We start from the raw sequence: 26,651 nt of genomic DNA, 5'->3' as shown, positions 1-26,651 counted from the left end.
AGAGTGTATTAGGATTCTCTAGAGAAAACCAAGAGGAGAAATATAGATGCAGGTATGTGTATATACATATATACATATACATACACATACATATGCATATGCACACACATACATATATGCACATACATATACATACATGCATGCGTACATCTACATACACATATGCATGTGCATACACACATATACACACATGCATATGAATATACACATATACATGTACGTACACACATATACATGCATATGCATATGCATATACATGCATATACACACACATATATACACATACATATACATATACACATACACATACATATACATATACATATTCATAGTATACATATACATATGCATGTACATGTGCATTTACAGAATTGACTCACATGATGGAGGCTGAGAAGTCCCGAGATCTACATCCACAAGCTGGAGACCCAGGAGAGCTGCTTCTGGTCTGGTGCCAGGTCTGGCTGGTCAGGAAGAGAATCCTGGTGAGAGAGTGAGAAAGAGCAAGGGTCAATATGAAGTCACATGGTGGCAGCCACAGCAGGGAGGGCAATGACATGTGCAGACTACAACCAAATAATAATAGTTTGATGGGGAAGAGCCGTGTTGTGGGGAGTCTTGCGAAACGTGTAAGAGAATTTATTGTTTGGGTGAAATGTTTATGAGTAGGACAGTGATTAGATGGCTGTACACATTGGGAAGATGAATCAGATAGAGGCTTGGACACACACTCATTCTCTTTGATCCAGAATGAAAACTACTTGTCAAGGCCCGTCTTGCTTTGTTATGGGGATACACGTCCAGGCAATTTTGATAGGAGTCTGATAAAGCACTCTTGTGGAGGAAACACACAGTTTTGGGGAGTTCGTACAGAGGACATCCAAACCTACAAGACTTCCCAGAGAAAGTGGGCTGCCAAGAGCAATGGAATTCATCCAGAATGTTCCATGGGGAGTATGTGTGGGTTATATTCCCAGTGGAGAAAGCAGGATGAGTGAGGGCCCAGAGGTGGACTAGACTTAGGTCTGTCTGAGGGACCAAAGGAAGTTCCATGTAGCAAGAGCTCAGAGGGCATGAAGAGGCTTGGAGAACGGATGGCATCCGATGGGGTGGGCCTTTGGGAACCACGCTAGGGAATTCGTGTTTTAAGAGCAACGGAAAGGGGCGCCGCGGGGCTCAGTCGGTAAAGCGTCCGACTTTGGCTCAGGTCATGACCTCACAGTTCATGGGTTCAAGCGCCATGTTGGGCTCTGTGCTGACAGCTCAGGGCCTGGATCCTGCTTCGAATTCTGTGTCTCCCTCTCTCTGCCCCTCCTCTGCTCATTCTCTCTCTCTCTTTCAAAAATAAATGAACATTAAAAAAATAAGACCAATGGGAAGGATTTAAGGTTTGGACTTGGGAAATGCATTCACTAAATTTACATTCTGAAAAGAGAACTTTGCCTTTAGAGCAGAAACTAGGTTGGGGGTGAGCAGGCATGGGTCCAGGAGACCAGCTTCTGTAGTGTTTGGGGAGATTTGAACAGAGGGAGACAGAGAATACTACAGTCCCTGGGTGTCCATTGAGAGACTGACGGCTGTGGGGAACAGGGAACATGGAGGTCCTCCTGTTGGATTCACGGTGCATGCAGAATCAACCTGGCTGAGGGAAGTTCTACACAGTATAGGAGGAGAAAGAAGTTTGAATGTTGCAAATATTCTTATCCGTCAGCCTGGGAGACTGAATTAGGGTGGGTAATAGAAATACAGTAGGGGTGCCTGGGTGGCTCAGTTGCTTAAGTGTCCAACTTTGGCTCAGGTCATGATCTGACAGTCCATGGGTTTGAGTCCCGTGTCAGGCTCAGTGCTGACAGCTCGGGGCCTGGAGCTTGCTTTGGATTCTGTGTCTCCTTCTCTCTTTGACCCTCCCCCAATCATGCTCTGTCTCTCTCTCTCTCAAAAATAAATATTAAAATTAAATATATATATATATATATATATATATATATATATATATATATATAAAAGAAGTACAATAAAACCTTGGTTTGTGAGCATAATTCATTTCAGAAACACACTTGTAATCCAAAGCACTTGCATATCAAAGCAAATTTCCCCGTAAGGAATAATAGAAACTCAGATGATTCGTTCAACCCAAAAAAATTCATATGAAAATGGTTACAATACTGTTATCTAATACGAAATAATAAAGAAAGTACAAAATATAAAGAAAAATAAACAAATTAAGCTGCACTTCCCTTTGAAAACCCTTACGGCTGGTGCGAGGGAGACAAGAGAGAGGAGGGTTATTGTGTAGGGAGGCTTTCAGGATCACTAATGGAATCACTGCTATGTATTGACTCCATGGAATCTTTCTTTTTGTGCAAGTTTAACAAGGCACCTATCCAATGACCTAGAATTGAGCAAAGCATTCTTAGCTCACTCTTGTCTGGAAAAGCAAAGGACTGTCCCTGGGTGCTCTGAAGTGACAAAAAATACACCAGTGCCAGTTGGGGGCACCTTCCAACGTCCTGAAAAATCACGGATTTCTGCCAAACACTGTGGCCTGAGACCGAGCATCCAAGCATGCGAGATGATCACCCACAATCCTGCAGAGAGAGAGAGAGAGAGAGAGAGAGAGAGAGAGAGAGAGAGGAGAACCATAGGCTCAGTTGTGATCATGTGACTTTCAGCATCACGTACGACTTGTATTGCAAGACATCGCTCATGTATCAAGTCATAATGTATTAGAGACGTTTGCTCATCTTGTGGAAGCCTCACAGAACAAGTTGCTGGCGATCCTGGGTTTTCCTGTAATTCATTTGAGAGGAAAGCAGAACTCCCTGTTGGATCTACGAAGTCTGAAGCGGTTGCTTGATGTGTTTGTGAGCCATGGTCAGCAGGATGCTTTCACGGAGTTAGCACCAAGGGAACACTTGAGATAAGTTCGTGGGTAGGTCCCCGTGGAGACCCCGAAGAAGCGTGTTGCTCAACAATAACGTGTCTGCGTCGCACGTTCTGTCACACTGACGTGTGAGAGGAGTGTCACTGCAGGTGCTACCTGGTCAGTGTTTCAAACCCAGGGTTATGGTGCACTGGGTCCTGCACAACAGCGTCATGGCCATGACCTTGCACAGTGCTTTTTCATGACCATTTTCCCTGAGGAGGATCTCAGCGCCCGTTCAGCCTTGCCCGAAGCATATTTGTGTATTTATATAGATCTCTGCACTGCCCTCCTGTGCGGCTGGGGCCATCCTGGGCAGGCCGGGGTGGGGGGAGACGACATGAACCACAGAGAGCCCCTCCTCCACCCCCCACAGATGCAGCCCCTTGGCCATTCGTGAAGGCCAGACCAAGCCCATGTTCTGAGCAGCAACTTCTGTCTCTCCCCATCTCACATTTTTTAATTTTTTAAAAATATTTATTTATTTTTGACACAGAGAGAGAGAGACAGAATATGAGCAGGGGAGGGGCAGAGAGAGAGGGAGACACAGAATCCGAAGCAGGTTCCAGGCTCTGAGCTGTCAGCACAGAACCCAATGCAGGACTCGATCTCACGAACCATGATATCACAACTGGAGCCAATGTCAGACGCTCAACAGACTGAGCCACCCAGGCGCCCCCCTCATCTCACCATTTTAATATTGATGGTTCTCTGTGAGGGCTTCCGGGCAAAGGAAAGACGCCCCTCCTCTGGCAGAAGGGCCCGTGCTGGTCACAAGGCTGGGGGACTGGCTGCACACTGGGGCTCAGGCCCCCCAGACACTGGCCCTGAGTCTTTGTGCAAGAGGTGGGGCCACTCTGTTCTAGGGTCTCCACCCCCAGCTCTTCGAATTAGATGGTTTCAAGAAACAAGTGAGATGACCCATAAGCATTCACTATTTGAAAGATGGTAAGAGTTGAGAATTTGTTTCACCAGATGTTTTGAAGAAATACTCTGACTGATTAGAAAAATATGGACAAACTATTCTGGGAATGTCACAAGACCCAGAGTCTTTCTGAATACATAATTTATTAAATGGATTCTGTTTTTTTCCTGAAGACCACTGGCCAGGGTTTCCTCTTTCCAAACAAAATAGTTTGAGGCTAATATATTAATATTTTCATTGCTGGAGATTTATATGTCCGAACCTGTGGTTAATAAAAACTTTATTCATATCCCGTTGAAGGGGGGGCGGGATTTAAAATTCATTAATACTTTCCAGATAGCTTAGAAACAATAAAGAAAAGAATTTCCTTTTTAGGAGCAAGGTGGGAGTGTGTGGGCAAGAAGGTGTTGTTTACCACCTTCACTAGAAAACTAGTAAACAGGGGGTGCCTGGGGGTTCAGTCAGTTGAGCGTTGACTTTGGCTCAGGTCATGATCTCGCGGTCCGTGAGTTCGAGCCCCACGTCAGGCTCTGTGCTGACAGCTCGGAGCCTGGAGCCTGCTTCGGATTCTGTGTCTCCCTCTCTCTCTCTGCCCCTCCCCTGTTCAGTCTCCGCTCCCTCCTTCCCTCCCTCTCTCTCTGTCAATAAATAAACACTAAAAAAATTAAAAAAGAGAAAAAAAACCTCGTAAGCAGTGTTGTCTGTGCTGATGCCAAGTATTTGCTTTTGCCTTACCTGGTTTCTGTTTATTTATTAAACATCCCCGAGTAAAAAGCAGCTCTGCCCAGAATAGAGAAGACATTGTTCTTTTGTATTTAAGGGGCAGATAAAACCCTGAGCAAAACATCATGTTTGTAGTCTGTGAGCTTCTGACTTGGTGAATGGGCTGTGCACGTGGCTTTAAGTAGCGATATCTTTGCACGTGGCTTTAAGTAGTAATATCTTTTATTTGTATTCGAGTCTTCCCTCCCAGTGTATCCTGGGGACACATGCAGCCACAGAGTTATTTTGTGTCAAGGAATGGTGGAGCCTGGCGAGCACTGGCAGGACAGCTGTGTTTTGTTTGTTAGTTTGTTAAATTTATGTTGAGATATGGTTGACATATAACGTTGTGTAAGTTTAAGGTGTACCAAGTGTTGGTTTGATGTGTGTGTGTGTGTGTGTGTGTGTGTATGTGTATATGTATATGTATATATATGTACTGTATGTGTATACATATATATTAAATATATATGGTACTACATATTACTGTATAATGTATGTAATGTATATATTACGTACATACAAATATATGTATGTATACATATACATATGTGTACATGTCCATATATATGTATGTAACATATACGTTATATATATTATATAGTAATACCTGTGTTCTGTCATCTATGTATTTCTTTTCTGTGGTGAAAACAATTAACATCTAGTCTCTTAGCAACTGTGAAGTTTTGAAGTTCCGTGATCACTATGCCCTGCATGGCATCTCCAGAATGCTTTCATTTATGAGTCGCACATTTGCTATTTTAATGTGCCTGGCACCAGCGGGAGACAGGAGGTACCGGGTCCCAGAGCGGGGACACAGGCCCTTGAAATTCCATGGTGGGTTGTTTGCAAACAGTCACTGTTTGTATTTGATATTCAGATCACGTCACCACCACCTTGAATTCGCGGTCTCCGTGTCAGAGCGATGCCGTTGACACTCTTCTGTAAGTCTAAAGACGAAACTACCCTATGACTGAGCTCTTAGACTCGTTGGCATTTAGCCCAGAAAAACAAAGACTTACATTTACCCCAAAACCTGCATGGGAATGTTCATAGCAGCTTTATTCATAATAGTTCCAAACTAGAAACAACCTGGATTTTCCTCAAATGACCAACTGGTCTGGCAGACTGTGGTACATTCATACTGTGGAATACTACTCAGCAATAAAATGAAGCAAATTATTGATATACACAACAAACCGGATGAATCCCTACAGAATTATGCGCCTTTTTTTTTTAATTCATGGTTTTATAGAGATATTTTTTTCCTGGTTACGCGTAACAGCCATTGATTCTTGGAAAACTGGAGAATATGAAACAAACACAAAAAAGAAAAGAGAGAAAATATACCTCCAATCTGCCATCTATCCCTCTGTCTTTCCACTTTGTTTTCCTGAGGCTATTAAACTAATGGAGAGAGAAAAAATACCACATCTTCGTGATTTAAAGTTATCCAAGGGAAAGTAAAATTGTGTGTCGGTCATGGAAGTTATGGAGCACGCAGTGGCGTTGGGGTCTGGATGCTGAGCTTTGTCAAGACAAGAACTGGGGGTTGCTTGCTTCTCTGTCCTGACCTACTTTTATTATTTTTTATTTATTTTTTTAAACATATGAAATTTATTGTTGTTTCCATACAACACCCAGTGCTCATCCCAAAAGATGCCCTCTTCAATACCCATCACCCACCCTCCGCTCCCTCCCACCCCCCATCAGCCCTCAGTTCTCAGTTTTTAAGAGTCTCTTATGCTTTGGCTCTCTCTCCCTCTCTAACCTCTTTTTTTTTTTTCCTTCCCCGCCCCCATGAGTTCCTGTTAAGTTTCTCAGGATCCACATAAAAGTGAAAACATATGGTACCTGACCTACTTTTAAAGTCCTGTTTAATAGAACATTATCAAGTAACACATTTCACACCAATTAGGACTTTTGTATGATTCGTCAATGAGGAACCTAGAAAGTTAGTTTTCCTAGAATTTGCCTTGAGAAGGATTGGCCACGCTTAACTAGCTATTAAAATTTGGAGAGAAGGGGGGCGCCTGGGTGGTTCTGTTGGTTAAGCGCCCAGTTCTTGATTGTGTCTGGGGTCATGATCTCCTGGTGTGTGGAATCGAGCCTCGCCTTGGGCTCTGGGCTGATTAGCTCAGAGCCTATTTGGGATTCTCTTTCTCCCTCTTTCTCTGTCACTCCTCTCACTTGAGTGCTCTCACTCTCTCTCACTCTCTCAAACATTTAAAAGAAATTCGGGGGGAAGAAATGAATAGGGACAGTGGCAGAGTCAAGGTCTGCTGAGAAGCAGTAGTTCACAAGTCTCCTTGTAGTTACCAATTCAGACAACACCTATGATCAAGAATCTAAAGTTATTGAAAAACATCACTTCATATAGTTGATAACAGTGTTATCAAAATTTCCACAAAATGGGACTACCGAATTTCCGCAGTGCTTTTGTCCTTTTGTTGTTAATGAAACCTAAGTGCATTTAGTAAAGACAGACTTTTCTGGGGAAGTGCATCTTCAGAAAAACTTGGTGCCTTGATCTGTTCCTTGGCGGGATATTTCTGCTATTTCCAGAAATCAGGCTGGATACAACTTGCCTGCCATATAACTTAATTCTATACTTTTGGACATAACTGACCTGCTAAATCGGCTTGTCCCTACCTGCTTCAGAGACAATGGAGTTATCTACTAAATAATCCACATTTAAACACATGGTAAAAATAAGGGTAATCTTTTCCTGTTTTCCTTCATCTCCCTTGTTTAATATGTCTTTTCACTTCTTTCCCCCACCATTGAACAGTGGAACTAGCATAGAGTGTTACTCAAGATGTGTAACCTCTAACTTGGCCTCATTTAGTCATTTGCCTTTCTGCGGAACTGTTAGTAGAATTATCTGCAGTCCTCGGGGCGCCTGGGTGGCGCAGTCGGTTAAGCGTCCGACTTCAGCCAGGTCACGATCTCGCGGTCCGTGAGTTCGAGCCCCGCGTCGGGCTCTGGGCTGATGGCTCAGAGCCTGGAGCCTGTTTCCGATTCTGCGTCTCCCTCTCTCTCTGCCCCTCCCCCGTTCATGCTCTGTCTCTCTCTGTCCCAAAAATAAATAAACGTTGAAAAAAAAAATTAAAAAAAAAAAAAAAGAATTATCTGCAGTCCTATTGAGAGCTAAATGTGTTCTCATGATTACAGAGTTTTCGTATGTATTCATGACGTTTCATAAATTAAAGTCAAATAGGCTTAGGTGTGTGCACATGTGTGTCAAACAGATGTGTGCATGTGCACACACACATCGTGCCTGGAGTCCGAGCATAAAAAGTTGAATCAGACACTTTCATGGTGTGCCACATCGGGCTCTGTGTTGACAGTGTGAAGGAGCTGCCCCTCCCCACCTCCTCTCTCTTTGTCTCTCAAAATAAATAAACAAAAACTTAAAAAAAATGTTATCATAAAGGGTCAAATAAGAGTTGATTCTAAACCTCCAGATTCTTGGTTGTAATATATTCCTAGACATATTTTTCAAGTATTTCTCTTTGCTTGTTTGTGGTTTCATTAACAAATCATGTCAAAGGGAAGGTGAGTACTTCTAATCTTCAAAAAATAAACCTTAATTTTTTTCTGATAGTAACATTTCCATTTTATTTTATTTAATCTTTTAAAGTATATTTATTTCGAGGGGCGCCTCAGTGGCTCAGTCGGTTGAGCGTCCAACTCTTGATTTAGGCTCGGGTCATGATCCCATGGTTTGTGGGTTTGAGCTCCGTATCAGGCTCTGTGCTGACAGAAGATTCTGTCTCTCCCTCTCTCTCTGCCCCTCCCCTACTCACGCTTGAGCTCTCTTTCAAAATAAATAAACTTAAAAAAATAAAGTTTATTTATTTTGAGAAAGAAAGAGAGAGTGTGTGTGTGTGTGTGTGTGTGAGAGAGAGAGAGAGAGAGAGAGAGAGAGAGAGTGGGGGAGGGGCATAGTGCGAAGGATAGAGAGAATGCCAAGCTCTGTGCTGTGAGTGCAGAGCCCTATGTGGGGCTCCATCCCATGAACCCTGAGATCATGACCTGAGCCGAAATCAAGAGTTGGACACTCAACCGCCTGAGCCACCCCGTACTTTTCCGTTTTAAGATACAGTTTTGTAAACAGCTAAGAACTATATTTCTGGTGAAATCATCCTGGACATGATTGAATAGTGGGAGAAATTTTGAAGTCATATAGAAGACATTGAGTTCTAGTTTTCTTTTGGTCATTTTCATGCCGTCAAGTTTTCAAGCCACAGAGGAACATACAACCGAACTTAAAGCATCATTCCTCCATCAGGCAAACTGTCCTCTACAATCCGATTTTGATTGAGTTTCTCCTGTACCATTGCATTCTTAACAGCCCAGTCTGCAACTACTAAGATTAATTTCACTTGGCTTCCTCCATCCAGAATTCAGCAGAAGTGAAAATGCTGGTTCTTCTCACTGCTTCACGGAGCAGGTCGTAGCCGCTGCAAATTCTCTACCATAAGGACACGAAAAATGGGGGATGGGGTGGCTTAAAGAAATACTGAAATGCCCATAGGTAGGGCTTGTTAACTGATTATTTTTTAAGAATCTTAAAATGGTGGCATTTCACACATTGGACTCTATAATGTCAACAGGAGCCCATAGTTCTCTGAAGGAGGTTCATTGGTCTCTTTTATGGAACAGTGGAGTAGTAGCCTCTGTGATGATCAACAAGTAAGTGGGAGAGAAAAGAGGGCATCAGGAAGATGGATGGAAAACTGTGGTGGGAACCAGAAGAGTGGACAGCAGTCACAATTTCCTATCTTTAATCAAGCCTTTATAGTCACTAAAGTTTTGCACATTTTGGGCAAAATGACTGACCATCCCACCCAATTCCTCACTAGTATTGACGACCTTGACTTTGACCTTTTGTTCTACTGCCCCAGCCCCAACCCAGCCATCCCAGGTCAGACAGCGGAGGAGACCCCTGGAGAAGGGGCGTGCACCACGTAAGCTGGGCTCCAGCTCCCTCCGGGCCCGGCACAGCGTCCACTCGGCTTCCGGGGCCTCCCAGCTTGGCAGTTATGTCTGACTCCACAGCAAATACCTCAGATTCTTACAGCTTCCGCCAGCCAGCGGCGCCTAGTCATCTAGACCCAACCTCTTCCTTTCCTCGAAACACTGAAGCCTCAAAGCGCTGGTTTCTTTGCTGCTCTGAGACGCCAGCAGCCTTTGGACTCGTGTTTGTCACTTCAGCTGGCACATCGAGAGGCCGTGTCCCTTCTGTGGTGGAAGGCATGCCCTCCCACCGTGCTCCAGTCCCAAACCCTCTTCCCTTCTAGCAACTTTATTTTTAATGTTTTTATGTATTTATGTTGAGAGAGAGAGAGAGAGTGAGAGAGAGAGAGAGAGAGAGGCAGAAATAGAGGGAGAGAGAGAACCCCAAGCCAACTCCATCAGAGTAGAGCCCAATCTGGGGCTCGATCTCATGACCGTGAGATCATGACCAGAGCCAAAACCCGGAGTCGGATGCTCAACTGACTGAGCCACCCAGGCGCCCCTCTTCTGGCAACTTTCTGCTCTTCATACCCCCTACACCTCCCTTTCTGTCAGCCTTCCATCCAGGATCTTCTGTGGGCTTCCAACTCAGCATGGAAATCTTCTGAAGGCTCTCCCAGTCCCCACCCCAGGGGGCTGGACTCCCTCACTTGCATGCTTCAGAGCTAGCACTGAGGGAAGAGAAGTCTTCACGGCCCCACCATCAACAGCAGTCTGTGTCTTTCCCCACACCACCACCCATTTCCTTGTGTCTACGGTCTCTTTTCTGTCACTATCAATCATTCTTGAAAATGTTACCCTTTTGTTTGGACGGCTCTGGCTTGTTTTAATTTTCCTACTCCCTTCCTGAACATTCAGTTCTTTCTTCATCCCGAAAATGTTAGCATCTTCTTTGGGGTGAGCTCATCCAGTCACAAGGGTTTGGTCATCTGCATGTTGATGACTTCCAGATCTTATTTTCTAGTCTCTTCTGAATGTCAGGTCCTTACAGCCAATTATTTTTTGGAATTCTACTGGAATCCCAACAAGGTGTTCAAAGTCAACCTGACCAATATAAAATATAAGACTTTCTCAAAAACATATCCTTCTTGCTGAGAACACTCTGGTTCAATGAGCTCACGCTCTACCCTGTTTCCTGAGACATCATCTTGCAGAACCTCGTTAATGCCTCTCTCTTCTCTTTCCTCTGTCTCCAGTCTATCCCTTCATCCTGCCAGTCCTGCCTCCAGGGCACCTGTCTCCCCTCCTCTTCACCACTGCTGGTCTCCCTGGATCACCCAGCACCCTTGCCCTTTCCAGGTAATCTTTCCTGGGCTATCAGAACACTTTTTCAAACACTGATCTGATCATGCCATTTCTTCGTTTTAAGACGTTTAGGACTGCCCATCATTTCTAAGACCTAAGGGAAGCTCTTTTGCAAGAGAGACAAAACTCTGACTACTTCTCCAACCTCACCAATTTCTGCTTCTCTCACCCGTGGCTACCATTTTGCCAACATACCTGAGCTCCTGCATACACCACAGGCACAGTCAATGCTGGGTACCTTTGTACATGTTGCTAAGTATTCCAGGGGCACCCTTAAGTCCTGAATTTGCTTGGAAAATTCTTATTCAGGTATTGGCTCTTGGAAAGGAAGCCTCTTCCTGTCTTGTAGACTTTTATCCACTCTGGGTTCCGTCCTTTTTCTGAACACTTACAAACACCTCTTGTTCATCTCCATTATTCTACTTGCATACTGTATATTGTATATTATATTCTCTCTTTCCTGAGCATAGGGATACATTTGCTTTTGTTGTTGCTGAGTGTCCAGGAATGAGCCCTTTAACTTTATACGTGTCCTTTATACCTATATCCCCAGCAGCTGTGTATTTGGGAAATGATCCCTATGTGTTTGTTGCATGAGAGCAATAAATCAACAAATTACTCAGCCACTGCATGATTAAAGGATATTGGCCAGAAGAAATAATAAATTACTCGCAATTAAAAATCTTTAATAAAAGTATTAATTACAAAGCATGTGATAGGACCCACCAGATTTCTATATGAAATGCCTAAAACACCTGTGACCTTCTCCTTTCCGTAGGAAGGGTGCAGGTAAGGTGAGAACCAAGTGAAACAGTGTAAATAGGTTCTGGTACAGCAAGAACTTTTTTTTTCCTTCCTGAAACATCATGTGCTATTATGTATCAAAGCCTTGTAAACACAGGGCACACAACGTCCAGGTGACTTCTATTATTCTGGAGACCAAATATGGCGGAAGTGACTTTTAACCACTGGAGTTTGACCACAAGCCAAGCTATAAGGCTGTGTGCTTTTTTTATCCTAACAGGTATTTGAACCAGTCCCTACCAGAAGAGGTATCAACAGCAGAGCATTCTATGAACAGGGAGAAATTTGCTCTTTTGAAACAAGCCCTGAATGTAGTTGGCTTCAGTAACATGGTGAGTCGTATCATAAAATATTTCACTGAGAAAACCAACCTTGTCCTAATTTACACAAGTCTTTCATTCAAAAACATTTACTGAGTCCCTATTATATTCCGGATATTGTTGCAAATACTCCTGATTCAGCAGAGGACAGAACTCAGTCTGTGCCTCCTAGCATGTACATTCTCGGGGGGGGGGGGGGGGGGGAGGGTAGGTAGACATGAACGCGGGGTCCAGGGTCATAGATACTGTTTAGACAAATAGAGGAGGAGCGTCTGTTTTCAAGAAGGTGGTCAAGGAGACCTTTGACCAGAAGAACCCTGAGAGCAAAACAGATCAAAGAACTTTACATTGACCAGTTCTAGAGAAAACAAAGGCAAGGAACTGTTTGCTACTAAGAATCACTTTGAAAAGTAACCTAATCTCTCATTAAAGTTTTCTGTGCAACATAAAGCTTGTTCTTATTCTTAAAGAGTTACACCTGCAGGTATTATGAGGTTGAAAAATACAATTTAAAAGGTTCAAACCGCCACTCTACAGTAGAAATTTCTGTAGTCATGGAAATGTTCTCGATCTGTGCTTCACAATATATGGCAGGTGCATGTGTGGCTAGTGGGCATTTGAAATGTGGCTAGTGTGAATGAGGAAACGGATTTTTAATTTTTCTTGGTTTTAATTCATTTAAATTTAAGTAGCCTGTGTGGTCAGTGGTTACCGAATTGGACAGCACAGGTCTCCTGGACAAGAGATGTGAAACGAGCTAAGCCTGGAGTGCCCTCAAAATTCCCTCAAATTTGTCTTTCCCTTACACAGTAGCTGTTCCCTCCTCATTCAGTTTGGTGTAATTTTGAATTATGGGGACTTCCTCACTAGCAAGGAATGTAAGATTGCATGGGTAACTTTGGAGTGGCCAAACCCAGATTTAGTCATAGAGTTAAATATGTCCTTTTTCTTAGGGCAGTAAGTTGATGGCTTTGGGTCTTTGCTTCTTTTCTTTTTCACCCTAGTCCACATAGACACAGCCCACAGGGCACGGAGGTCTAGGAAGGGGTGGGGAGGGAGGGATAAGGAAATGGGGACTGTCCCTAAATGAAACAGCTCTGGCCACTTCACCCTTGCCCCTTTCAGAGATGGGAATTCTAGCAACATAAATCATATGGTATCTTTTTGTTGCTTTTTTTTTGTTTGTTTTTTGGTTTTTCCTAATTGTACGATCTGTATATTTCTTTTAGCAAGTCCTAACCTATTTGCAGGTTTCTGTCCTTGGACTTGCTACGGTTGTACTTTTAGGTTATTTTTCCCCCTTCTTCTGTGCCTAAAATGTCTGCTTCCTTATAGGAAACTGGCATAGACAGGTGGATAAGGAACCATTCTACCAAAGTGCCCGTTGCCTGGAAACAGGGCTTTAAAAATCCATGATTGATTCTCAAAGGCAGGGCAACCAAAATGTGCTTTCCACCTGAGGTAGCTAAGAGAGAATTTAACAGCCTCTTTGGTAAAAGAAATGTGTGCCTTTTAACAAAGACATGAAAGTAATTGTTTCACTGTGATCCTTTAGGATGTCTGGTATGGGGACATTTTAGTGCACTTATGAGGATAGATCATGTTCAGTAAGGCTAGAAGAAAGGTATATCTGGTCCTTGAATCCAGACTTGTCCTTTAAGGTGCCTCCACCTGCGACCTCTGTCATCACCGCCATCGCCGGCCAGCGGGACGGCGGGGGATTGGTGTTGGGTCCAGGCAGACACGGGGCAGCGTCCCTGGCCTCTGCTCACAGGGCAGAAGATTCCGCACACGGTAATCCGTAGTGTGGCCGACTGTCGCACTATGTCTCCACTGCTGAGCTGTGAGATCCTTGAGGTCAGGACAAAGCCTTCCTGTCCCCGTCTGCAGAGCCCCTACCTCACAGGGCGCTGGAAAAGCTACTGAGAAGTTACTGGATTTATTAGAAAAGGGAGGAAGCAGTTGTCAGGTCGTGTAAGAAGTAAAATGTTGTTGTAACGAGCATAACTGAATAAAACTCGAAACCGTCATCTGTAATTTGTGGGTTACCAAGCCCATTTTTAAGTATTGCCACAATCCTACGGTATCATACCCGAAAAATTACTTAGAGACCGTCCTTGTCCGTGTTCTCACTTTCAAGATGATAGAATTATACTTTGTGGTGAAAAACAGAAGTTCTGGAGGAAATTCATGGAAGTCCCCAGGGCTGTATGTTCACCTATATATGTATAAAGTGAATAAGACCTATTCTTAGTAACTTTAGCAGCTCTTTATTTCGAAATTACAGACTGGAAAAATGAGGATTTGAAGACTATGTCACTTGCCCAATGTGGAACCTAACCAGCTTTACTATTGATGTCGTTATACTAAATATTTGTTCTTCTAGAGAAGTGTATTTGTTAGCCTACAGCTTTCCCTTGATGTTTCATTCTTGCCACGAAATGGCGGTCCACGAGCCAGATTTAAGGTCTGATTTCTTTCTTTATGCAGAGTTCCACATTCTCAGATACCGTCTTTCAACAAATGTTCTCTTACTTCCTTCTACCTTCTGCTCAGAGGTGGCTCTGGCCAAACATCCATTTCTTTCTGTTTTCCTTAAAATACCTTAAAAACACAATTAGCATTTTTTTTATCTAGGCATAGATATTTGTATTGTGCCTTCCTGAATTTTCCAGCAGGAGTGAAAAGTTCTGTCATCATAGCCTCGGTTCATCTCAGAGGGGAGGTAACTGGGAGATACGCACCATATAGCAGGCATCCTGGAAGGAAGCCTCCTCCGCGTCCAGCTCTGGGAGGATGCGGGCGATCTGACCGCCCCGGTGAGGTCCAGCCAGCCAGACTCAGGACACGGTGATCCAGTTTTCATTATGAGATTTGTCAAGAAGCTGTTGATTTATATCAGAACGTCACTTCCTCCCCACCACCTTTTTTTTTTGTTTAAGGAACAGAGACATTGATGTAGACAAAATGTGCACTGAATTGTGAGGTTTTGGTTTTGAGCAGAAGGTTGGTAGTTCTCTCGCCAGACCCCCGGCATCTGAAAAATCCCAGCTCCACTAATGGAGTTCACAGCATTGATTTTTTTTTTTTTTTTAACCTATTAGGTTTTTCAAGGATTTGTCTTATCTTTTCTTGTAAGCAATTCTCTCCGCTTTCTGTTTTTTCTAAAACGCGTAGGAGGTAGAGAATCTGTTTGTGATCCTAGCAGCAATTTTGCACATTGGAGACATTCGATTCACTGCTCTGACCGAGGCCAACTCCGCGTTTGTCTCTGACCTCCAGCTTCTGGAACAAGGTCAGTGGAGCACATCTCTCTCTAACCTCGTGGGTGTGCAGTTTTGCAGACCGGCCAGTAGATGGAGACACAGTACAGAAAAGCAGGGGGAAGAAGGCTTTCTTTGGGAGTAGAATAGAGCAGGAAAAAAAATAATAATAAAAAAAATCATAAAAGAGCTGTATCCACTTTGTTCTTTCTTTTCAATGGTTTTGGGAATGAAGAGCAGTGGGCACATTATGTTCTCATGCTTCCCACCATGTTTACAGAGCTGATTTTTAGGTGCATCCTGCGGTTTATTTATGTCGTTCTGAATATTTTCCACCCCCACCCTGCCGCCCAGTGTATTTTGGGGGCATGTTATTAACCACACATTTTAAACAATATAATTACTTGCCTTCAGAGGTCTTGCCAAAAACCTCTCTCTCCCCTTTGAAGTAGCCTTGTTAGTCACTCCCAGGTTTTTTCAAAATACCTTAAAACCACAGATTGTCAGTGAACATCATATCTTCACCTCATATCAAAGTAATTTAACCAGGGACTGGGAGAACGATTCAGGGCCATCTGTGAGGGCGAGGAGGGGAAAAAAAAAAACCTGTTGTGATTTAATACAGGAGCCCAACCAACTCAGTAATGTTTTGATAACTCCAAGCGATTGCTCTCATTTACTTTGATAATTAAAGTGGCCGTTCAGTTTTCTTTAATACCCACAGTTCCTCGTATGTAAAACTTATCAACGATGGCCCTAAAGTACGGTGTTCTCACCATCAAAAATATATACGTTCTAACTTGATTTTTTTCAACGCTGCTTTCATTTCAGTGGCTGGTTTGTTGCAAGTGTCACCTGATGAATTGGTATCCGCTTTAACAACGGATATCCAGTATTTTAAAGGTAAGCTTTACCCTCCTCTGATCGTTCATTCTGTCCAGTTTGTGGCCATCTTGGAGGCACGGAAAGTCAATGCCGCCTTGCCTTTCCCCACCTCCGGTGACTGCCCCCACGGACTGAATGCCAAACGCGGAAAGCCTTATGAACTCATCTGTTCACGCAATTATGACCCTGCCTTGTAAGCTCGTGAAGCTCTTGAGAGACCATTCTGATGAAACAGTCACCTTTTCTAGCCGGTCAGTCATTTTAGACAAATCCAGTCATCAGCCCAAGAGGATCTATTCAGTTGAGTCGTCGGAACCATTTGTGTATGTCGTGCCACGATACCCTCTATGTTTTAAGTCCTAATCATCGCTCCCATTTATGGGACACTTACAAACTGATGGGAAATGTGCCACGGGCCGTAAATGCCAGACTTTTAAAATCCTCACAAATGGCTGCCAAGGGGGCCTCGCCATTTCCTTCTTTAACAGATGAGAAAACTGAGATCCAAAGAGGATGAATAGCTTTGCACCTCAGATCACTAGTAAACGCCCTGTTGGGGATTAGAACCCAGTGCTGTCATGCCTACGTGTCACGTGTGGACACGGGGAATCTCCGTGCCATACGCGTGTCTATGCAGTGGGCAAACACAGTGGTCTTCCTATATGCCCTTTGGTTATTCCCCATACATCAGCACCTTCCCCCGCTTCCTCATATTGAAAGTTTAAGGACTCACCCTCCAGCTGGTCTTTTTTTTTCCTCTAATCACCACTGTCTTTACCTGCTTCTCCTCTTGGACCTACTTGGAGGTATTTAGGTATGTGGCTTATCAGTTGTGCCTTGTCTTCAGAGAGTTCCCCCCGTGTTCCGGAACTGTATGGATCTGCCCATTGTCCACTCAGTTACCTCTTCCTTCTCCTCCTCCACCGACTAGACCAGACACAAGCCGGCTCTACTCCACAAATCCCTCCCATTCTCGTTGCCTTCTCTTTATTTCTATCACCGCTGCCTCAATATATCTTTCCTTCCCTTGGTCACCGAATGACGTTGTCTCTCATCTTTTGTCTGGTCTCATCTCATTTGGCTTCCTTCCACACTGCTTCAGGAGTGGTCTTTCTGAATCGTATTCTGCAAGTAGGATTTTCATCCATGGATATCAGCCCTTCAAAGATGCTCCCAGGCCTTCCAGAGCGAACCTCATCTCTTTGGGTTGGCCCAGGAGGCCCTTTATGATTCGGGCCCACCAAACTTAGGCTGTATTCTGAGCCATTTTGTACCAGCCCTTGCATCCAATTACATTAAGTTTCTTGAACTTCTCCAAATTCATCATTTCTCGTGACTTTTTAAAGAAAACTTGAACTCACCATTAATATCTAGAATTTACTACAGGCAGGTTTTTCTGCTTACACTGTCCTCCTGTCCTTACTCACCTTCCAGCACCCTCCATCATGTTGACTCCAGGGACCTTAATTCTATGATATCAGCAAGGGCACACCTGCTCTCGTAGCCACTTAGTTTGTTGATCTTGGTGGCCTTGAACCTGTAGGTCCTTGAGTCTTCCTTACCTGCTGTTTTGTTTCTTTTTTTTCTTTTGTAAATTTTTTGAAAGTATATTTATTTTTGAGGGAAAGAGAGTAGGGCAGGGGCAGAGAGAAGGGGAGAGAGAGAAGCACAAGCAGGCTCTGCGCCGAACGCTGAGCCTGATGCGGGGCTTGAACTCACCAACTGTGAGATCATGACCTGAGCCGAAGTCGGACGCTTAACCAACTGAGCCACCCAGGTGCCCCCCCCCTTTTATTTTCTTTTATCTCAGCCTATCTCAGAAGCAGCTCTCCTCCTGAGTCTGCATCTCCACCGATCAAACGCTCGGCTGTCATTTCACACAGCCCTCGTCCTATTACTTAACTCCCTGATCAGCCTAGTGGCACAAGTTAGCCAGGCTGGCCACGGCCACACGGTCTGAATCCTGGACCCCCTGCTCCTCTCTGCGCTCCAGCACAGAAGCTATCATAGGCTCAGCCCCACATCTTCCTCACTGATTCCTTTTTTTCTTGGTTTCTTCTCTAGTCTACTCTCTTCTAAAAGCCTTATCACTCAAGATTTGGATTCCCATGTCTTAGAGAATGACATAAACATTTCTGCCCGAAGGCCCAAACTTGTTCCCAAACTCCACACTCGCATTTTGGTTAGCTGGACCATGTCTTTGAAAATATTTAAAATAGGACTGATTTCCCCAATGGCCAGGTTTCCAGATGCCTTGGGGAGGATTCATAGTCAAACCAGTGAGCTGTTATCTGGATGCTTGTTAAGAGGGGCCCTGCCAACCCTTGGTTCCCTAACAGAAAGGAAATTACACAGCCTGCATGGGGGTCGGAAGCCGTGCTCAGTGTTTGTAGCAAGTAAGATTGCAACGTACATGGCACTCGTTTGGGGAAACATTTTAAGAGACCTCATTTATAAGAGTTATCACGTGTTTTGAACATCTTTTGGTGTGTGAGGCTATGTGACGTGCACGGTGCTGTTTGCTTCTAAATGAGGGGAACCTCGTTCTTCTCTTTCCTCTCCCTTCTGCTGTCCTAGGAGACACCATCATTCGACGACACACAGTACAGATGGCTGAATTTTACCGAGATCTCTTGGCCAAATCCCTGTTCGGTCGTTTGTTTAGCTTTTTGGTGAATACCATGAACTGTTGCCTCCAGAGCCAAGAGGAGCACAGCAGGTAGGATGGACGGACACAGGTCTGCACTCTTAGTCCTGAGCCGACTTAAAAGGCTCCCCTCTTACAGATGCTTTGTAACCCAGCATGACACCCAAGTTACACTATCATTAAAACATTTCGTTTGAACAAGTGACCTTACCTAAAGGGTTTTATTGACTGTTTCTTAGAGATTTAAACCCTCTCCCCGGACTGGCACCCGTTGATGAATTAATCAAATCATATCTCATGCATGGAGATACAAATGCATCCTCTCTGGACTGAAGGTATATTATGGCCTTTTGAGCATGAGAAATGTAAAAAAAAAAAAAAAAAATCTGGCAAGAATACTTTTAAGGAATATATAAAGCACTTACATTTGTTGAGGAGTTCCTGTCTGTCTTAGGACCAGTTAGATGATGTGTTTCAGATTAGTGATGCTTCCTAGTTTCTTCACTTTGTGGATTATTTGACGAAAGGTCTCTCTGGTTATCATTTTGACTCATAGCCTTACTCGCCCGTAAGCGGTAGCTTTTCAGAACTATTTATGGTCTAAAAATTATAGTCATCCATGGCATACTTGGTTAGTATTCTTGTCACTAACAATGACTTTGAGCAGCATTGAAAGCAGAATTCACACGTGTGCTCGTCTTTGAATGAAACCCCTTGAGAATGTCTTTGTTGCCCACATAGAGTTCTCCACCAGTTTCCTAAAAATTGCTGCCTTTAGCGGTTTCTTGGAAAACACTAGAACCAACATGTATTAATGGATGCTTCTTAAAGAAACATGGACCTCTCAGAAGAGTCACGGACAAAGGGGTATCAAAGTCCTCATTAAAATGTACACTTAGAAATCCCACCGCACACTGATCCGCACGTGCACAGCACAGTGTGGGAGTGCAGGGTGGGGGTTGTTATCTGTATTTTAGCGGCTCTACCTTAGAGTTTGGTATGGTGAGGATTCTTGGTTTTTAATTATTTATTATCAGTTAATTTGTAATTTTCCTTTAAATATGGAGATTATTCACAGCATGATACTAATATGCTAAGTCTTGCAAATTAATCTTGTATAAAATTATTGGCAACGCTGCTGAAATTGACATTGAAAAAATTAATATTATCAATCCGGCCGCACAAAGAAACTTCTAGAAAATTTCCATTTGACATTTAAATCTAACAGAGCCTTAAATGTATATAATTGGAAAAACTTATACGTAGTCTTGCTGTTTGACTACATACACACACACAGAAAAATATATACACACGAACCTTGGAAAGCATAATATTTCCCTTTCAGTGGGAATATTGCTGCTGTGTCAATATGTAAATTTGTGGTGTTAGTGCTATCTTTTAAAATTCTTTACTAAGCAAATGAATGAAGACAGGGATTAGTGGGAAATTAGAAGTGATTTAATGTATTACAAGTTTAACTTAGAAGACATACTATTCTCAGATGAGTCAAATTTCGCATTTTTTTCACTCTCATTTCTCCCCTGGGTCACCCAAACCTAAATTTAAATCTCAAAACACTGCAAAGAAAGGTTATGTTTGCAGTGTTTCTAACTCATTGAAATTCATGCAAAGCTTAAGGATTTGTAGATTTACAGACCCATTTCCTAAGTCTCAGAGAGGTCTCAACACTGGGATAAACTTAGGTTTCAATTATTTATGAATCCCCCACTTTTTGGAAATGTGTAATCATGTCAGAAACATTATATAAGAAATGTGTATCCCATGGTTAAAGTTGGTGAGTGCCCTTCATGCTGAAGTGGAGTATCTTTCACGCCACATTTTTTTTTTTTTTTTTGGTGAATTCTGCAAGAAAGAATCCCTGTAAATAAGATGTACTGTAACAAGTTATTAAGAGAAGTCAAGCAGAATTGAAGCAGATGACATTTTTGTTCTTGGAATGCTGGACCCATTTCCTGGATTACAGCAGAACGGCAAAAAAATTACTTTCTCTACCCAGATTCAAAATAGCACCGCTTCTAAGTTGAAATCCTGGGGTATGATGTGGGAGATGCTGATGATTAGTTAATTAGGATGAACAGCAACCTTTGCAGTACCTGCTTGGCTAGTATCTCGCCAGTAAGATTACAGCGAAGACCCCTCCCCACCTGCGGGGCGCTATGGTATTCATGTCTTTGTAGGCTACCCGCACCAGGGACCCACCTGGCTGGGGCAGCTTTCGTCCAGGGGTCACACTCTGTGGTCAGGGCACTCCAGAAACTGAAACACGCTAAAGCTTTATTTATTGGGATTAGTTGAAAATGATTTGGTGCAAGTAGGCAAAAAGGAATAATGATAAAAATAGCAACAAAGACAATATACATAATGTATTATATATGTTATTATATGACGTATATATTGTATATGATGTATAGTATGACATATGGTGTAATAATATAATACCTCTGTCAGTTTTTAAAACTTTTGTGTTCACAAGGTGCATATGTATCAATCAGCTTCAGCAGAAATCCTGTCAGGGCGCTTTGGTGGCTCAGTCAGTTAAGCGCTTGACTTTGGCTCAGATCATGATCTCACGGTTCACGAGTTCGAGCCCCACATTGGGCTCTCTGTTGTCAGCACAGAGCCTGCTTTGGATCCTCTGTCAACGCCCTCCCCCAACCCCTCCCCTGCTCATGCAGTCTCTCTCTCAAAAATAAATACACACTTAAAAAAAGGAAAAAGAAGAAATCCCGTGAAATAGGCAAGAACAACATGTTATTGTGGAAGCAACGTCAGCTCTGGAAAGTTGCGATGCGTGGACAGCCAGCTCCTTTATCCCCCCTTCCGATGCACCTGCCTTTGAGAATGCCTACACAGATCAGAGTGTCGGTGTTTAATCCACTTTCCAAGACATTTCTTTTTCTAAACTATAACTTTGACCTGTAGAGTGAAGGGAGTCCTATAGCCTGTCAATCTGTCAGAATGGCAGCTCTTCACTCAGTGCTTTCATGGTCTTTGGAGGGCATTAGGATATAATAGCACTCACCTTCATGTCTGATCCTCAACCAAGAAGTAAGACAGTCGAGTAGGGCATTAAGAGCCAAGACACGGAGTCTGTGAAGGAGACAACAGAGCCGAGAGGCGCCTGCCGACGGTGAGCAAGCTGCTTCTGACCTCTGCCCTCCCGAGGCCCGGCTTGCCCGGTGGTCCCGGTTGGCCTTTCGGAGGTAGCGCTGGGAGCAGACCAACAGGGACCCCGGGAGGAGAGCCCCCAGCCTCCTGCCAGGGCCTCCTCCTTCACGTCGCGGTGGGGGATGGTGCTCCCGCAGAGCCCAGGAGACTTACAGCCGGTGGAACGTCCCCCCGTGAGAGGAAACCCCAGGACCAGGAGGAAGCATCTCTACTTAACAAGATGTGAGTGCTCATTTAGGAGCTGATCGGCTTGAAAGACCGAAGGCCGATCTGATGCCAGAAGGCACGTAGGCTTTGGGACTCCTGTGCTGAGTGAGCTGGGTCGCTTTTCCTTGGATTTCCCAAAGGATACAGCTGAACCCATCTGTCTTACGGTGTGATGGGCCTGCGCTCCTGCAGGCCTCAAGGTGTGGTCACTAGATATGCAGGAGGCCCTTACAGTTTACTCACAACTTGCTGCTTGTTCACATTGAGTTGACAATCTTCAACAATGAAAGTGTGATTTTAAAGTAATATAGAATAGTTTCTATAGAAACACTGATAAAGTAGTTACCTTGTATGTGACTTTTCTAGTATTACTTGGCCTCGACTCTACTGCATGTTGTCAGCTGACATCTAGTGACTGATGGAGCCATAGACAAATTCCATGTTGAAACCACGTGGGCATCCATATGTGGATTCCGATAACTTCGTATGTAGACAATTGGCCACCACCAAGAATACTGGAAACACTGGCCTTCTAGTCCATTCTTCACTGGCCAGTTTTTTCTCAGCAAATCCGAAGCTGTATTGTCCAGGTCCTTCCTGAGGAAATAGCCCTTCTCCCCAAAGAGAAGTCTTCCCTCGGACACTTTGTTCACTGCAGTCAGACCAACGTTGAGGTCTGCTTACTCTTCTCAGGAGTCTTTAAGATGATTTCCAGGGTCTCTTTTCCCCACGGAGGTAGCTCACCTGACTGGGAAACAGCAGTATCCGGCAGCTTGAAGATTCCCCGCTTCCCAAGTGGGCTCAATCCCCTGTCTGCCTTGTGATAGCAGATGTGATGTGCAAACACTTGGGGACTGTCGTCTCCTATATTCCTGTCCACGAGTCTTCCTGTAGCTCTAAGTAGGTTTCTTTCCGGGCCCCACCCGCTGTGTTCCAGAACATCATCTTATGAACAAAGTTTGTGACATAGAGAGGATTCTGGATACATTTCCTTAATACCTCCCTACTTCCATGATTTATTTTCCCTCATCATCGTAGAAATCCTTCTCCATTTCGCGATATTGGTTGGCTATTTTTAGTGTAACAGTCACAAGAGAAAGTCTTGCTCTTAAGTATTTGTTGTTCTTTTACTTACTAAAATTACAAACCTTTTGAAAAAGATACTAGGGAGACATTAAATTTATCTCTGATCGGAAAAGGCAGCATGATGGACCACACTATGTTGGCCACAAGAAAATGTTTCTTCTATTGTGTCAACATAAGTAGACTTGTCCACAGCTCTTCAAATCTGTGGTATTACTACGTGTCTTGGTGTAACCACTCTAGTAAATAAGTGTTATTTGTGGCGTAATGAAAACATGTGTTCTTATGCCTCACCTTCCCTTAAAGAGTGTGGTCTGAGGACAATGTTTATGACCCTGGGGAACACAGAGATAGGTCCCAAGGCTGCTCTGCTCCCAAATCACTGTTCTGTGAACTCTTTGCGTCCCCAAATATCCAGTGTTGAGACAGGAATTAAAAGTGTCCCAAGGTGGGGGTCCTCTCTGTGTGGTAGCTGACGGCCTTCTAGGAAGGGAAGGGCTCCCATGGGAGATGTACTTTCCTGTAGCTGGACAATGGTTACGGTTGACCTTTTCCTGGCTCCTCACAGGTTTCCCCCTGTAGTCCTCAGGGTGTGAGAAGAGCATTTCTTCCTTCCTTCATTGCCCACATGCCACCCGTGCTGGGGCAGCCCCCTCAGGGCAGGCTCACAGCACAGACGATCTAGCCCCCACACTTCCCCAGGTGTGCATCTTGGGTTTCTCTGGGTCGAAGGTAGAGGAGGGCTTGGGAATGGGACAGCGCCTTGAGAAGTCACAAGCATTTTCATTATTCACTTTTTATAACTTGTAAACAAAATACATGCTCTGAACTGCAGTGAACTTTTTCTTTTTCTTTTTTTTTTTTAAATTTTTTTTTCAACGTTTTTTATTTATTTTTGGGACAGAGAGAGACAGAGCATGAACGGGGGAGGGGCAGAGAGAGAGGGAGACACAGAATCGGAAACAGGCTCCAGGCTCCGAGCCATCAGCCCAGAGCCTGACGCGGGGCTCGAACTCACGGACCGCGAGATCGTGACCTGGCTGAAGTCGGACGCTTAACCGACTGCGCCACCCAGGCGCCCCATGCAGTGAACTTTTTCTAAAGGATATCATGCGTGTGATTCTAAAATGAGATAAATGTTGGAGAGCCTAACGAAAGTATCATGAATAGCATAATTTTAAAAAAATGATAAAATAATTTTTGCCACTCCTAAACTTGGACCCGTCTCACAGTGCAACACTTCCATCCGAGCGGTTGAATTGGCAATGTTACATTTAAAATGATCACTTTTCGGGGCGCCTGGGTGGCTCAGTCAGTTGAGCTCAGGTCACGATGTCACAGTCTGTGAGTTCAAGCCCCGTGTTGGGCTTTGTGCTGACAGCTCAGAGCCTGTGTCTTCGGATTCTGTGTCTCCTTCTCTCCCTGCCCCTCCCCTGCTCACGCTCTCTCTCTCTCTCTCTCTCTCTCTCTCTCTCTCTTTCTCTGTCAAAAATAAATAAACATTAAAAATTTTTTTTTTTGTAAATGATCACTTTTCCCTAAAGTGACACCTTCCCCAGAGTTCTGGTGCAAACTTGGCCCCTGCAGAGACCCCCACGGGCCAGGAGGTTCTTGAACCTCAGAGGGGTTGTGGGAACCTTGGGAGAGTCCCCCAAATGTTCCCCAAATTTCACTCACGTTCTTCATGTGTTCTGAGTACAATGGTTTACATTCCTGAGGACACCTGAGAAGTCGAACCTGTGCAACATTTTCTCTTTCACCATTAAACACACCCTAAGAATAAATAGACTGAAAGTTATAGAAGGTTAGCATACGGAGGTTAAGAGACCAACGAGGTAGAGTGAGATCGACCATGTGCTTGATTTATTTACGAACTTACTTATTTGTTCATCCCTTCATTCCTTTGTGCACTCATTCATTTCTGTCTGCCTGTTCTGAAATCCACATTTTTTGGGCAGCACGATTTGGCATGCAAATATATGCGGTAAATAAACTTGAGTTTCAAGCATACATATGGAGATTTGGGGGTTTGTACTGAGCCTTCGGTTTCTTAAATATGCTTACACTGTATTACGTTCTTACAATATTTTAGTTGAGCTAAACATAAACATTTAAAAACTTTATGATTAATTACATTCGGCTTCAGTGACTTATAGAAACTTTGGACGAGTTCCCCAAAAGTGTCTTCAGACACCAAAACTGACAGTTCATCTTCCTCATTTTCATCCTGAGTCCTCATGTATCCACACCCGTTCCCCCTGGTTCCTCCAAGAACCTCGGTTGGTGCCCGGGGTTATCTGAGGATAATGAGAGGACGCACACAAAGTTGTCCGCGTGGCACCTGATGTGGCGGGAGTGGCTGCGACTGTAAAATCGTGGCGGGTATGGCTGGAAAGAATGTTCCTGGTTTATGGCAGTCTGTCTGTGGAGAGGGAAGGTTCTGAAGAAATGCAGATGGGCGGCATGTTGAAAACCTGAGATGCGGTCCAGTCTCTTCCACCGAATTTGGATTTGGTGACCTTGTTTGTTTTGGGGAGTGGCAAGTAGGGGAACTGTGTTGCTCCCTAGAAATAGGGATGTCGCTGTTCACGTACACTCCCGGATGGGAGGGACGTTTTCTGTTTGCTCCGTTGTCTTTGCAGTAAGCAATGACAATGGATGTGCCCTGATCAGTTTCCATATTCTGTCCTTTCTGTTTGGACACGCCCATGACTCGCTTGCCCGACTAGTCCAGAGCGCAGTGTGTGGTCCTTGATTATTGCACAGATGAGGTCTACGTGGGCTAGAAACCGTGATATTTCCCACTCAGTTAGGGGGTCCTTGAGGAAAAACTCACGTGGCGGGATGCCAGCTCCTAGCTGTGGACAGGTGAGTAGGCAGTGCCTGGACTATGTTCTGGCTGTGACTTGAGCAGAGAGCTGGTGCTCTCAGGGGTGGGGGGCCCTCCGAGCACCTGGAGACAGGTGGGAGAATGAGGTCAAATTGGAATGAAGGCTCCAGGTTTTCAATATGAAAGTGATGCTGTCTTTCACGGGAGGTAGGGGGTCACCACCCCAGCAAATGTCTAGAGTCTCTGTCCTTCGATCCGCAGACTAAGATTGATTATGGAAAGAGAAAAGAAGGCTGTCGAAAAGATATCACTTGTGAAATTTCTCACTCTTCAATGCTGCCTCTCCTACCCAGGAAAACTGTAGTGTGTGGTTAAAATAACAGACAGAAGGGCCACCTGGGTGGCTCAGTCGGTTGAGCATCTGACTTTGGCTCAGGTCATGATCTCATGGTTCGTGAATTCAAGCCCCACGTTGGGCTCTGTGCT

General features: G+C 44.1%; 1 protein-coding gene across 2 annotated transcripts in view; it reads left to right on the top strand.

Annotated features, from left to right (window-relative positions):
- Positions 1–26,651, top strand: part of MYO16 (myosin XVI) — a 620,603-nt gene that overhangs the window by 386,020 nt on the left and 207,932 nt on the right. For both annotated transcript variants that reach the window (XM_086708430.1, XM_086708429.1), the window contains exons 17-20: positions 11,962–12,073; positions 15,239–15,356; positions 16,156–16,227; positions 18,787–18,928. In XM_086708430.1, coding sequence (XP_086564556.1) covers positions 11,962–12,073; positions 15,239–15,356; positions 16,156–16,227; positions 18,787–18,928 — 444 coding nt within the window. The remainder of the gene's footprint in view (positions 1–11,961; positions 12,074–15,238; positions 15,357–16,155; positions 16,228–18,786; positions 18,929–26,651) is intronic.

This window comes from Puma concolor, chromosome A1, assembly GCF_028749965.1.
Source record: "Puma concolor isolate L17-30 chromosome A1, mPumCon1.1.hap2, whole genome shotgun sequence".
NCBI classification, from domain to species: Eukaryota; Metazoa; Chordata; class Mammalia; order Carnivora; family Felidae; genus Puma; species Puma concolor.
This window is presented reverse-complemented; position numbering and strand designations above follow the sequence as displayed.